This window comes from Podarcis raffonei, chromosome 3 (genome assembly GCF_027172205.1).
Source record: "Podarcis raffonei isolate rPodRaf1 chromosome 3, rPodRaf1.pri, whole genome shotgun sequence".
NCBI classification, from domain to species: domain Eukaryota; kingdom Metazoa; phylum Chordata; class Lepidosauria; order Squamata; family Lacertidae; genus Podarcis; species Podarcis raffonei.
This window is the reverse complement of record NC_070604.1, coordinates 34,239,131-34,252,594: the sequence shown is the minus strand read 5'-3', so window position 1 is coordinate 34,252,594 and position 13,464 is coordinate 34,239,131. Positions and strand designations below refer to the sequence as shown.

The 13,464-nt window shown below is 43.7% G+C and overlaps 1 protein-coding gene across 2 annotated transcripts; it reads left to right on the top strand.

The window, feature by feature from the left end:
• Positions 1-1,060: 1,060 nt before the first annotated feature.
• LOC128410197 (glutathione S-transferase 3-like) lies at positions 1,061-13,170 on the top strand. Of its 2 annotated transcripts, none has more exons than XM_053381048.1 (7): positions 1,061-1,166; positions 6,728-6,834; positions 7,049-7,100; positions 8,976-9,108; positions 10,226-10,367; positions 11,403-11,534; positions 12,843-13,170. In XM_053381048.1, exons 2-7 carry the CDS (start codon positions 6,748-6,750, stop codon positions 12,966-12,968), a joined length of 672 nt encoding a protein of 223 aa, XP_053237023.1. In that variant the 5' UTR covers positions 1,061-1,166; positions 6,728-6,747; the 3' UTR covers positions 12,969-13,170. The 2 variants fall into 2 exon arrangements, with proteins under 2 accessions (XP_053237023.1, XP_053237022.1); XM_053381047.1 differs by having other exon boundaries at positions 1,075-1,240.
• Positions 13,171-13,464: the final 294 nt, after the last annotated feature.

Below are 13,464 nucleotides of genomic sequence, written 5' to 3'. Positions count from 1 at the left end.
AACATCCACAGCAAACCCTGAAGTACTGGAATGGGTTACTTCTGGGGTTGTCACTTGTGCATGCTCAGAAGCACAAACCGCTCCGCGCACGTGCGCAGACGAGCACTTTACCCTGCGTCCTTTTCTGCTAGCGACCGGGGCTCCAGAACGGATCCCGGTCGCAAAACAAGGTACCACTGTACTTGCACTTGCATGCTTTTGAACTGCTAGGTTGGCAAGAGCTGGGACAGAGCATCAGGAGCTCACCCCGTCGCAGGGATTCAAACTGCCAACCTTCGGATTGGCAAGCCCAAGAGGCTCAGAGGCTCGGACCACAGCGCCACCCACGTCCTACATTGGTCCACCTCAGACCTGGAGCTGGTCCTCCTATTCTCTCATCAGGAATTCAAGCAAATGGAAAATTAAGGTTGCCTCATGCATGACATGACAGGAAGTGTATGGCACCATTTTTGCACCTGATAGGAAGCCACCGGCCCTGTCAGTCTGAGATGCATAGAGCAGCTATGGTAGGGAGCAGCTATGGTGTGGTAGAGAGTTGCATTAGGTCCTGACTCACCAGAGGTGGAAATACATACTTTGCTGCAGGTTTAATTCTGTTTGGTGGTTGTGGTGGTGCAGTACCTTTGGAATCATAGTAGATTCATACCTTAATGGACCCATTAAGACACGTTTTGCTCAATGAGGTCATGTGGACTCCAATCCCAAGCACTGTTTGCTCAGAATGAAGCAAGCCCCAATGCATTTTACAGCTTTTCTCCCAGGTAAGTGTGAAGCCTTTGATCATCATGTGATGAATGCAGATATCATGCATTGTAAATCCATGAAAAATGTGCAGCTCTGTACACAGGATTCTCTCAAATGCAAAGCATAATGGACCCTTTCTCACCTGCTTTGAATGCGTGAAACTGTACATTTTGATCTACCTTTAAAAAACAGTAAATACAGCAGTTTCAGATAGAACATCGTTTATTCGTGCATGCCCACAAAACTTTAGTAATGTTAAACAAGCCCAAGTTTCTGTTTTTTGTTTTGTTTTTTAACTGAGTGGTAAGACGAGAGGAAGAGACTCCCCCAAAGTAGGTGGAGTTTCCTGGACTGATGGATTTTGAAGGCACAATTTATCTGCGTGTGGAGAAAGAGATCAGCTAAGTTCGGCTTTGCAAAAGGTTAGTACTGGAAGTTGGAAATAAGCAACTTTTTCAGCCTTAACAGGTGCAGTCCTATACAGTTCTACTCAAAGGTAAGCCCCATTGAGTTCAGTTGAACTTGCTCACAGGCTAAGTGGGGTCTAAGAGGCTTTAAATTAGCTGCTGTGTGGATATTGGGTTAAATATTCACCCCAGAAAGCAGCATGCAGCAATGCAAGAATATTTTACTTTGCCTTTGGCATGAGGAAGGAGGGGATAAATAATTGTATTTTAATTGATGAAAGCAAGGAAAGTGGGAATAAAGCATGGGGTGGATTAGCCAGGGCAAAAAGTGAAAGTGTGGGGTTGGTTAAAGGATACTATAATAAAGAGTGGCTGACGTTCAGTTAGATGAAAGCAATCTCAGAGTCATGATGGGTTCAACCCCCATGTTCGGCAAAAGATTCCTGCACTGCAGAGGGTTGGACTAGATGACCCTCGTGGTCCCTTCCAACTCTACAGTTCTATGATTCTATGTTTTGCTTCGAAGCACAGCAACAGGTTGAAGAGCGTTCCCTCTTGCTGTGAGAAATGGGGATTTCACATGGATTTGCTGCATACTATGTTGCTGGAGGGAAGGGGAAGATTGTTGGGCCTCTTATTTTAATAGAGCAAATACATTTCGGGTGGGGGGGTAGCCAGTGAGGAATGAACGACCATCATCTGAAGGGGCAAAACAAAGCCTGTAATCTCTAAGCATACTGCCCTGGCACTTATTTCTGTAATGGCACTTATTCAATGGCGCTTATTTCTGTAATGGGATTCCCTAAGCACACTTTCCTGGAAGTAAATACCAGTGACACTTACTTCCAAGACAACATTTTTTAACAAAAATGTGTGTGTGTGTGTGTGTGTGCGCACGCGCTGTATTTAAATATTATTTTTTATGCATATTTTTCTTTTAATCTGTTGCAAAACATCCCTCAAGCTAAGGATTGGCTTAGGCATACAACAGCACCTGTTGATTTGACGGCCATATAAATTGCAAAAAACAAAACACAAAACCCCCAAACCAGAATATGTTGCTTTTCTTCTGCATACTCTTCGGTGCAGAGAGGCCTGGACAGAGCAGCAGGGTACACTTGCCCCAGGTATTGGGGGGCTATGGCTGGGGGGGGAGCACCAGGGACCAGCTGCTTTTCTCTTTGTGTTCATTACTGTACATTCTAACAAGACTCCTGCCTTGGGTCTCAGACAAGCTTTGCATGAACTTGAGTGTCGATAATATAAGAGTGGAACATGTGCAGTTAAAATGATAGCCTATCCGACAGTACAGATGATTCCTGATAGGCAGTGTACCCAGAAGAGTGCCTCTTTAGCAGGGTTGTTTTTGCATGAAAATATGAACAAGGTGCTTTGCTGCTGGTATCTGCCTCACACCAAAACAACTTGTACACACCAAATAACTTGAATAGTGTAGACTGCAGAATCTGTGTGCACGAAACGAAGTGGTGATGGCATCACTTTCCTGTTTCTATATTGAGAAACGGCCACCACTGAACCACACCAATGCAAAACGCCTCATCTTCTCATTTCTTTGGAAGAATTACTCAAACCCCACCTTTGTTAGCCTAAAGCACGGGTGTCAAACACAAGGCCTGCGGACCAAATCCGGCCCGCCAGACCTCGTCATGTGGCCCGTGTAGCCGCCGCCGGCCACCAGCCTTCACCTTTTATTCTCGCTTTTTTTTTTGACACAAGAAAGCCGCCTCTTCAGCGCATGTGTGGCAGCCTACAAGCCAGAGAATGTCTGCCCTCTAGCGGCGCCAAACTGCTGATGCGGCCCCCAATGAATTTGAGTTTGACACCCCTGGTCTAAAGTCTTCCCCGTTTCTCTTTATTCCTCTTTCTCACCTACCAGGGAACCTCCATTGGGCATGGGAGAGAGTCAGACCTGGAGGGAGATGCTTGGGTTTTGCATTTCCAGAGATGGGAGTTCAACTTATCCACATTTCCCCTTGCGTGTCGAGACCCCGCAGCCACCCCCTCATTGGAAATAACTCACACAAGGACACGGATATTAGGTTTATGTATTGGGCAAATTTTGGGCCACAACTTTATTGAAATTACAGAATGTGAGCAGTATTGGCTTAGGCATTGATTGGACCTGACCATATCTGACTCCTGCCCATTGTGCAGGAAGTCCAGTAAGCGTAAGCCACCGGTAGGGGGAGCCCTGTCGATGCGAACCCACTCAAGCTCCCCCTGGTATTTCCGTCGGGGTCGTGTCAAGGCCCTAGCCCACAGCCGGGCTTCAGACTAGATCAACACCCCTGGGTTCCTTTAATGGAATACCCTTAAGCATGGAGGGGCAGGTGATGGCCACACCTCCCCTCCCCCACACAAGGTCAAACAATGCCTAACTGCAACCCTAACAAAGTTGTGATGATTGCTACGAGGTAGCCGAAAACCAAGTGGCCAGTGCCAATTTGCCAAGTGGGAAAATTCCTACTAGGCCCCTCAGACAACCAAGGCAACCAACCAAAGTCCATAGCAAGGCCATTGCCTAATCTGCAAAATAGGGAGGGAGGGCGGGTGATTGAGGAAGCGAGCCAAAGAGGAAGTCCTCTGGCTCGCCCCTCCGTTTAAACAGCCCCGACCAGGCCCCCCGGACAGCAGGTTGGCTGGCCGGGCTCTGATGTGGCCGGGATCCCCCAGGCAATGGGGGACAAAGTCCCCCGTCCCCGGTGGGGAGTGGGTGGCCATGCGGTCCACTGCAACTCCTCCCCACTGGGAAGTGGAGCGGATTTGTCCCTCCTGCTGCTCCCATCTCCTTCCATAGGGAAAACTGCTCTTTAGAGCTCAATCTAAGCAAATGGCACTTTTGGTTTTCTGTAGACTCCCATTTTTCCCAGTTTAGAGCCAAAGAGAGGGTTTTCCCTGGGAAAGGAGGAGAAAACCGCTCCGACCCATCTTTTCTAGGCACAGGAGAAGCAGAAGCGTGGATGTGTTTCTCCCTCCTGATAGGTCTTGTGCAAACCTGGAACCTGCACGGCTCCTGACAGAGCATCACTTGAATATCTGTTACCTTCTCCCACCTTCCATCTGAAGGCTCCTTAACAGATGCAGGCATGCAGAGCCAAACTATTGGGCTTCCCTCTGCCCTGCTTAGTTGGCCAACTAGGCAGATAAAGGGTTCCAGAGAACAAGAAATTTTGCACACTATTTTGTGACATTTTGGTTGGCCTAATAAAGGTATTGTGCTAAGATGGATTTTGGAATTTTTAAAATGTGGGCCAACACTTTCCTGCTATAGGCGAATGATCCCTGATAATAACCCTCAAGGCAATACCCTTTCCCCCTTTCAGTTGTCTCCAGCTGGAAAATTTAATTGTCCTCCCATCACCCATCCTGGTCCAATTGCTAAAACCTCTGCATCTCATGATCTGCCATGAAGGCATCAGCTTGTGAAAACAGCTAAAGGGGAGGTATTTATTTCAGGTGAAATAATTAGATCACCTTATTAATTAGAATGAAACAAATACTTGACATATTTACATGTGCAATTTTTGCAGCCAGCATACAGGATCTGGATCTTAACAAGTCCCAAGTTTCCAGAAAGTTATTTACTCCCCCCCCCTTGCAATTATATTCAACATCTCTGATGTGCTGTGGATTTCATCCCAGTCTTAAAATATACGCTGCCAAGGCTGAAAAAGAGCTTTTGAGCTATGCATTGTTTACAGAACACTGATCTTATAGCACCGTCCAATCCATCCATTTTTTGACAACAATTGAAATTTGAGTGTTTGCTTTAAACCTTTGAGCACTAATGCCCATAACTCGGCTTAGGTTGAGTTACTTCCTAGTAACTATAACATTGCTTCTCTCCTGCCCTTGGTGTCAGGTATTGCCTCGAAAAGCAGGATCACCTGGCTCAGTCAGACATAATGATCTTGAGCTGAGAAACTATCCTGGTTTCATATTGAGTTTTGCAAACAGAAATTAAAGCATAGTTTCCCAGTTCAGACCTCATGGCAAATGTGGTTTAACTAGCCAGGATGTAAGCACTGAAGCTGGACATGTGAAAAGAGGAGTGAATGCTCATTGCACACACACATTGCTCATTATTCAGCCAGTAAACAATGGCTTGTTGAACCATTCTTCAATGAACTGGATTTAGGAGGATGGAGACTCAAGCAGGGGCACATTCAGATTGCGGGATTACTGCATTTGTTTTCCTGATTATAATGCTAGCGCTTCTATCCTAGATTCTAAGGTTTCCTTTTTACTGCATTACCTGTTCCATTGTGTAACTGTGGCTTTTTGATTGATATATCACCATGTGTGCTAAATTTTAAATAGTGGAGGGAAGCTGTATGCTAGAATGCTGCTCCAAATTTCATCATGTGAAATTCTGGGTTGTTGTTTTTCCCCTGGAAGTAATTGACATGGAAATGAGCACTGATCATCAGCTAAATTGTGCTAGTTTTCAAGAAGTGGCTTTTACACCCTATGGAAGATCACAAAAAACATGGACATTATCAGGTAAAGAAATGTTGGGACAGTGGAAGAAAGAGCTGCTTGAATGGAGCCCAAGTTCCATCCTAACGTACCTATTATATTGTGGTGAGTTTTGTGGGTAGCTATGCACTCAGTAAGGGACGCGGGTGGCGCTGTGGGTTAAACCACAGAGCCTAGGACTTGCCAATCAGAAGGTTGGCGGTTCGAATCCCCGTGACGGGGTGAGCTCCCGTTGCTCGGTCCCTGCTCCTGCCAACATAGCAGTTTGAAAGCACATCAAAGTGCAAGTAGATAAATAGGTACCGCTCCGGCGGGAAGGTAAACAGCGTTTCCGTGCGCTGCTCTGGTTCGCCAGAAGCAGCTTAGTCATGCTGACCACATGACCTGGAAGCTGTACGCCGGCCAATAAAGCGAGATGAGCACTGCAACCCCAGAGTTGGTCACGACTGGACCTAATGGTCAGGGGTCCCTTTACCTTTTTATGCACTCAGTAAGCCACACCACTGAGGAACTGGAGGCCTGTGCATGCCTATTGTAATCCAATCCACCCTGCTAAAGAACAAGAGCTCACTCGTGTGCCTTGAATGAGTGGAGGGGGAAAGCTGGGTGGGAATAATGGGAGGCACGCACAGCATGTTTATGTGCTGAAGGGGATGAGAAAACTAGAAATTGTGTAGACGCTGACTTTCGCCTCCAGGCTGACATCCAGGAATTGTACCATTCCGCATGCCTGGAAATCAGCACGAGCCTAAGCATGTTTTAACTCAGGTGTGAGTTCAACTGTGTTCGCTGAAGTTCGTTTGCTCCTTAAGTGTGCTTGGGACTGCAGTCTTTGGAAATCAGACAATCCTTCTAGATCCTTTTCCTGTTGTAACCACAGTAATGCTCAGCCTTTCATAATGCATATTCTATTCATTTTTTTGTAACATTTAATAAAATTCATAATACATATTCTCATCATTTTGCTCCACCTAATTGAGCTGTTCTGCAAAATTGTACCTGCGTGGTTGCATACACAATTGCTGGTTTATATTTAATTAAACTTTTTCTTCTCCCCATTAAATGGCACTCATCAGGAAACCACCAGCTTAGAAATATGTCTGGGAAACTAAAACTGACATACTTTGAAGGCAGAGGAAGAATGGAATCCATCAGGTGGCTCTTAGCAGCAGCTGGAGTGGAGGTTGGTTGCTTCTGTTTGGAAAACTCCCCTCACACCAGAAATTTGCACAATTGTGTGCTCAGAGCTTTGAACAGGAGATTTCCCAATTCACAGCTCACACTTTTAGCTATTTCTGTCTCTACAGAAGAGCCACGTAGTAACTTTATGCAATAAAAAGAACTGGCATGACATAGGAATGAAAATAACTTGATCTGTTTTCCTGTCTTTTTTCCAGTTTGAAGAAACGTTTTTGAAAACAAGAGAACAGTATTTGAAGTTAATCAAAGGTAAACTCATGGTGCAAACCTATATATGCCTATTCAGAGGGGAACCTCACTAAATTCAGTGGGGCTTAAGCCCAGACAAGTGAGCAGCGTTTTTTCTACCCATGGATATTTCTGAAACCACAAAATGTTTACCAAAGACAAAGGTGGAAGGCCTGCATGCAATAAGCAGCAAAAGAAGTAAAATCTCTTTTGCTCCAACCAAGGGTGTTTTTGCACATAAAGCACAAATCATGCCATTGCCCCTTCTCCCTCTATATTTCCCGCATATAAAATGTAAATGTAAAATCTATATTGATAGGAATATATTTTAAAATATTTCTATCCTGCCTTTCTGCCCCACACAATAAACAACAGATGCCCAAATGTGTGTCATTAGTGTGTCATGTAGATGGCAAATACAACATGCATTATTGGAGATCTGGATGGAGGGAAACATAATTCATATTTTCCCCAAAATGTGTAACATTCCTCAGTGCAAAAGATCTTTCTAATTTTATTGCATGTTATATAATCTAGGCTACAATATACAGTTTCTTCCTTGAAGGCAATTATAGATGGGCTTGAGTACCTGGTTTATAGGACAGGCTATCCTTGGAACAATTAGTTTATTTATTTCCTTTTATTTTGCGTGGTGTATTCTTTGGGGGTGGTAGATTATAAAATGGCCCCAGGGTCTGACATTAAAATGACCTGAGCATGTAGAAATCTGTCCAGATGTGGTTGATTCTCAGAACCCATGGGAGGCTGGAGGTTTGAATCATATTTAAAACAGGGCCTGGGATATAAAGTTTACTACTCAGCAATCTTTTCTTGGGCTTGCCGATCAGAAGGTCGGCAATTCGAATCCCCGCAACAGGGTAAGCTTCCATTGCTCTGTTCAAGCTCCGGCCAACCTAGCAGTTTTAAAGCACACCAGTGCAAGTAGATAAATAGGTACCTCTGCAACAGGAAGGTAAACAGCGTTTCTGTGCACTCTGGTTTCTGTCACGGTGTTCCGTTGCACCAGAAACAGTTTAGTCCTGCTGGCCACATGAACTGGAAAGCTGTCTGTGAACAAACGCCAGCTCCCTTGGCCTGAAAGTGAGGTGAACGCTGCAACCGCATAGTTGCCTTTGACTGGACTTGATCGTTCAGGGCTCCTTTACCTTTACCTTTTTTTTACCTAAGCCTTTTAATTGTTTTAAGCATTGTTACCCTGCTTTTTAGCCAAAAAGCTTCCCAGAAACAAGGCAGTTCCTGCTCTCAGGCTAACAGTCTAAAAGACATGACTCAAAAGGAAAAGGTGTTGGGCAGAGAAGAGGAAAATAAGCAAAAACAAACACCATCACGTTACTTATAGAAGCCAGCTGGGGGGAGGGAGAAACACATCAGGGAAAGGAGGAGCCAAAAGGGGTTGGTTTCTCTGCAGAACTAATGCTGTGGTCCTTGCACAGCACTTTGTATCTATGCTGAGCTGATTTTTCCCATCCTTGCAAACCATGTAAAAAATGTGTTGTGGTTTTCTATCTCAAGTTGTGAGCTTGATGGCACCAGGGAAAGATAGGAGAGCTTATTCAATGTGTCGAATGTTGGACTCATTGGTCATAATAGCAGGGAGAAGCTAGCTTTTCTTCTCTGATCCTGGAAGAGCCTCCAGTCTATTTGGAAGGTACCGACGCATTCAGAGTATGAGACGTGTTGCAAAATGATAGTAGATTGACTACTTGATCAAAATTTCGCTTGGCTGTTTGCTTTCTGGCAGAAAGTGAGGCCACATGCTAGCTCTGAAAGTGCTTCACTGTGGCAGAATCTTGCCACATTTCTTTAATCTCACAGAATAACCATTTTGGACCGATCAATGACTTTGTTTTGGCTTTTTCCTTTGCTTTCCTAAAGATGGATACTTGCTGTTTGATCAAGTCCCTCTGGTCGAGATGGATGGGCTGAAGCTGGTCCAGACCAAGGCCATCCTCAACTACATCGCGGGGAAATATAACCTCCATGGGAAGGACCTGAAAGAAAGAGCATAGTACTTATCATGATTCACCATACTGTACTTGATAGCTGCATTAAAAGACTCTAGTGGCAGTATTTGCACATGCTCATAAATCTGCATTGCCTAGGAAAGAGAAAAAAGCTGTGAGAGGCCAGGGAAAAGATATTCTTGAAGATTTGGGCTGCTGGTTTGGTGTCTAACTTGTTCTAATGCCCAACCCATACATGTGTGCATGTGTTTGTCCTGCATGTTACATATTATGGGTGATGTCCAATGTTGATCACACTCAGGATAGATCCACTGAAATCAATGGGCAAAAGGGCACTTCTTCTTCTTCGACAACCCAAACAACCTACAATTATGTGGTTTCACTTTGGCATGTCAACGAGTAGAATTTGGCTTCCTTTTGGATGACAGAGGGAGAACCCTGGAGACTGATGGTGCCTTTGTAAATAATAGCATTATTTACATATCTACAGGTGGGACACACTGGAAGCAAAGAGTCTTTTCATCAGCCGGTAACAAGTCCCTAGGCAGCTATTTGTGCAGTTCTCCTCCTCCTAAAGTAGCACTCCCAGGCTCAGCTACCGTATTTTTCGCTCTATAAGATGCGCCCAACCATAAGACACACCTAGTTTTAGAGGAAGAAAACAAGAAAAAAAATATTCTCTCCCTCTCTGTGCAGTGCCTCTCCAGCAAAGCGGGAGGAGAAACAGAAGCAGATAGGGAAAGCTGTGCAGCGCCTCTCCAGCGAAGCAAAGTCAGAACAGCAAGAGGGATCGCTGCACAGCAAAAGCAGTGATCCCTCCTGCTCTCCTGGCTTCAGCGAAAGCAACGCAAAGCCTCCTGAGCGCAGCAGTAGCTGCGCAGCCTGCATTCTCTCCATAAGACGCACACACATTTCCCCTTACTTTTTAGGAAGGGGGAAGTGTGTCTTATAGAGCGAAAAATACGGTAATTCTGCTTAGAAACTTCCAGTTCTCTCTTTCTAAGGTGGTTCAGATAACCCCTAAACACTGAAATAATACATGAGGATAGATCGACAGGCCACATGAGCTAGACCCACCTCCCATTTTTATGTTCCTATTTTCCCAATAAGTTCAATTTAACAGATGAATTTTCTTTACCTATGCCTGCCTTGTCCTCACAGCATTGACATGTATGTGGAAGGAACCATGGACCTGATGGGGATGATTCTGATGTATCCCTTTTCTCCACCTGAGCAAAAGGAGAAGCAGCTTACTTCCATCCTTGAGAAGGCCACTACCAGGTACTTTCCAGTCTACGAAAAGGTATGGCACCAAAGATTCCTATTTGTAGCTACATCAGGGATGGGGAACCCAAAGATGAGCTACTTGGGATCAGCCTGCACCTTCCCTGTGTCCTCCAGAAGTTTTGGACTACAATTCCCATCAGCCTCTGCCATCATCACCAATGGTCAAAGATGTTGGGAGCTGTAGCCAAACAATATCTGGAAGGTTCCTCATTGGAGAATGATGACTTGGACTAATGGCACAGGTCATATTTTTCATAGCTCTTAGAAGATATCAGACAGGTTTTACTATGTCCTGAGATTTCTTTGAATATAGAGTGAGGCTTCATCTGTGCTATACAATTAAGGCAGCATTGTGCAACTTTAAACAGTCGTGCCTTCTCCCAAAAATTCCTGGGGGCCAGGTGCACCAACTCTAGGGGGCCGATGAGTTTTGGACCCCCTCAATATTTTTTGGAAAGGGGCCAATGTTGAGGGGGCCCAGCATGCATCGTACCTTCAGTGGCCAGCTTCTCCGGAGCACTTGGCCTCCTCCAGACGTTGTGATGTCATGTGACAACATGCATTGTACGAACGATGTGACACACACACAATGTGTGCTGGGCCCTCTCAGTGTTAGTTTATTAAAGGTGCTCAGAGTGGTTATCATCTTATGTGGCTTATAGAACATTTAAATTTAAGTCCCCCAAATGTCCCACACTGTCCCAAAATTTCTCAGCAGTTAAAAGTACCGTATTTTTTGCTCTATAAGACCCACTTTTTCCCTCCTTAAAAGTAAGGGGAAATGTGTTTGCGTCTTATGGAGCGAATGCAGGCTGTGCAGCTATCCCAGAAGCCAGAACAGGAAGAGGGATCGCTGCTTTCGCTGCACAGCAATCCCTCTTGCTGTTCTGGCTTCTGATATTCAGAATATTTTTTTTCTTCTTTTCCTCCTCCAAAAACTAAGTGCGTCTTATGGTTTGGTGCGTCTTATAGAGCGAAAAATACGGTGCATTTTAAGGTAAGAGAGTACATTTTACCCAAACCAAGCACATTCTTTATTGTTGTTTTCTAGGCCCTGAAACAGGCTGGAAAAGAGTTTCTTGTTGGCAATTGCCTCAGCTGGGCAGACGTACAGGTGCTTGAGGCAATCTTAATGGTAGAGGAGAAGAAAGCGGAGGTTCTTGAATCCTTCCCTCAACTGCAGGTAAACTGTTGGGAGAGTGCATCGTGCAGAATTCTGCTCTCATTATATTTCAGAATGTGTTTGTTCAGACTTCTGGACTGAGGTTCATAGAGTTCAGTTAAGGTTAAGCTATAGTTAAGGGACTATAATGATTCCCTTTCTGGGCAATTGATTCTAGAAAGCTGCCTCATAGGAAGTCAGAACATCCAGCTCAGTATTCTCTACACCGAATGGCCATTTCTCCATGATTTCAGACAGGGGAACCAATTATTATATCCAATTTAGCTTAACCTTTGCAAGTAATTTCCCCTAATATAAATCATTTGTGGGAAGTCATTTTCACTTTTAGGAGATTTTTGTGCCCTTTCTCCTAATATACATTTTTGTGGAAAAGGTTAACTGGGGAGCAAAATGCAGGGAAGTGCAAATGTTTAAGGATAGCTGTGCTTCAGTTTCCTGTTTCATGAAATATGAATCATGCACTTTCTTCATAAAATGCAAATCAAACCAAATTTCTCCCCCATCCTTACAAGAAATGGGAAGTTGGGGATTGAGGAAAAACATGTACCCAATAAGATGTACCCTAGGGAAATCCCCACATAGCTCCAGCAATGCCAAGAGGCTTCTACCTATGCAGCTGATTCCAGCATCTGTTTTCCATATAATAGGAGTGAACCTGTTTGCCACATTTAGATGTTAGCGCCACAGAGTGGGATCCATTCAGGGGGAAGCAGCAATCAGACTATGTGGATCAGATATTAGCTTTTTATGTGCAGGACAATGAGTCTCTCTTTCTGATGGTTGGTTAACGTATATTGGCATAATTCCTTACTAAATAACTCTTCAGGATGTATTGTCAAATATCCTGTAGAAGGATGTTAGTCTATACACTGTGAGCTATTCTGATGCTATCATCTCTATCTATCTATCTATCTATCTATCTATATCTATCTGTCTATCATCTATCTATCTATCTATCATCTATCTATCTATCATCTATCTATCTATCATCTATCATCTATCTATCTATCTATCTATCATCTATCTATCTATCTATCTATCTATCATCTATCTATCTATCTATCATCTATCTATCATCTATCTATCTATCATCTATCTATCTATCTATCTATCTATCTATCATCTATCTATCTATCATCTATCTATCTATCATCTTTCATCTATCTATCAATCAATCAATCAATCATCTATCTATCATCTCTATCTATTATCTATCTATCTATCTATCTACACACACACACACACACACACACAAAATATACACACTTCTTTGTTTTGTTTTGTTTTGTTTTTTTATTTTTGCCCTAGGCTTTCAAAGCAAAGGTGAGCAATCTTCCCACCATAAAGAGGTTCCTGCAGCCTGGAAGCCAAAGGAAACCACCCCCTGACGATGCATATGTCGCAACTGTGCTGAAGATTCTCACAAGTGACTAAGAAGCATTGCATCAGATTTTAAGGCTGCTAGCCAGAGTCACCATGAATGCTGAAAACCAAGGGGTCTTTAAATGAAATGATTGTTACCTGCCATGAAAAGAAAAAAGTGGCAACATGGAATGTTGAGCAGATGTTGTTTCCGTGCATGGGGGCATATTGATTTAAAGTGTGTAAAGTGCTTGCATTAAAATATTCAACAAGAGTGTATTTTCTTTCATACTGCAAAATGACAAGGCTATTTATGCAATATTTCATTCACATATTTATAACCTCCCATCTAATGCATTCTTATTAACTAGAGTGACTTATACTAATAATTTTTTTTTAAAAAAACTACAATCCATAATCAAACACACACACGTAATGGATTGTAAAACAACACTGTTCACATGGCTCCTCCAAAGCTAATGGAACAGGCAGTATGGTTAGCTAAAAAATGCTTATTTTTGTAACATCTGATATAAGGACACTATATTTTTTATCCAAGGCTCACCAG

Coding starts and splice junctions, on each gene's coding strand:
- LOC128410197 (XM_053381048.1), top strand. CDS start 6,748: ATGTCTGGGAAACTAAAACTGACATACTTTGAAGGCAGAGGAAGAATG. Junction 9,109..10,225: donor GACCTGAAAGAAAGAGCATA/GTACTTATCATG, acceptor TTGTCCTCACAG/CATTGACATGTATGTGGAAG. Junction 11,535..12,842: donor AATCCTTCCCTCAACTGCAG/GTAAACTGTTGG, acceptor TTTTTGCCCTAG/GCTTTCAAAGCAAAGGTGAG.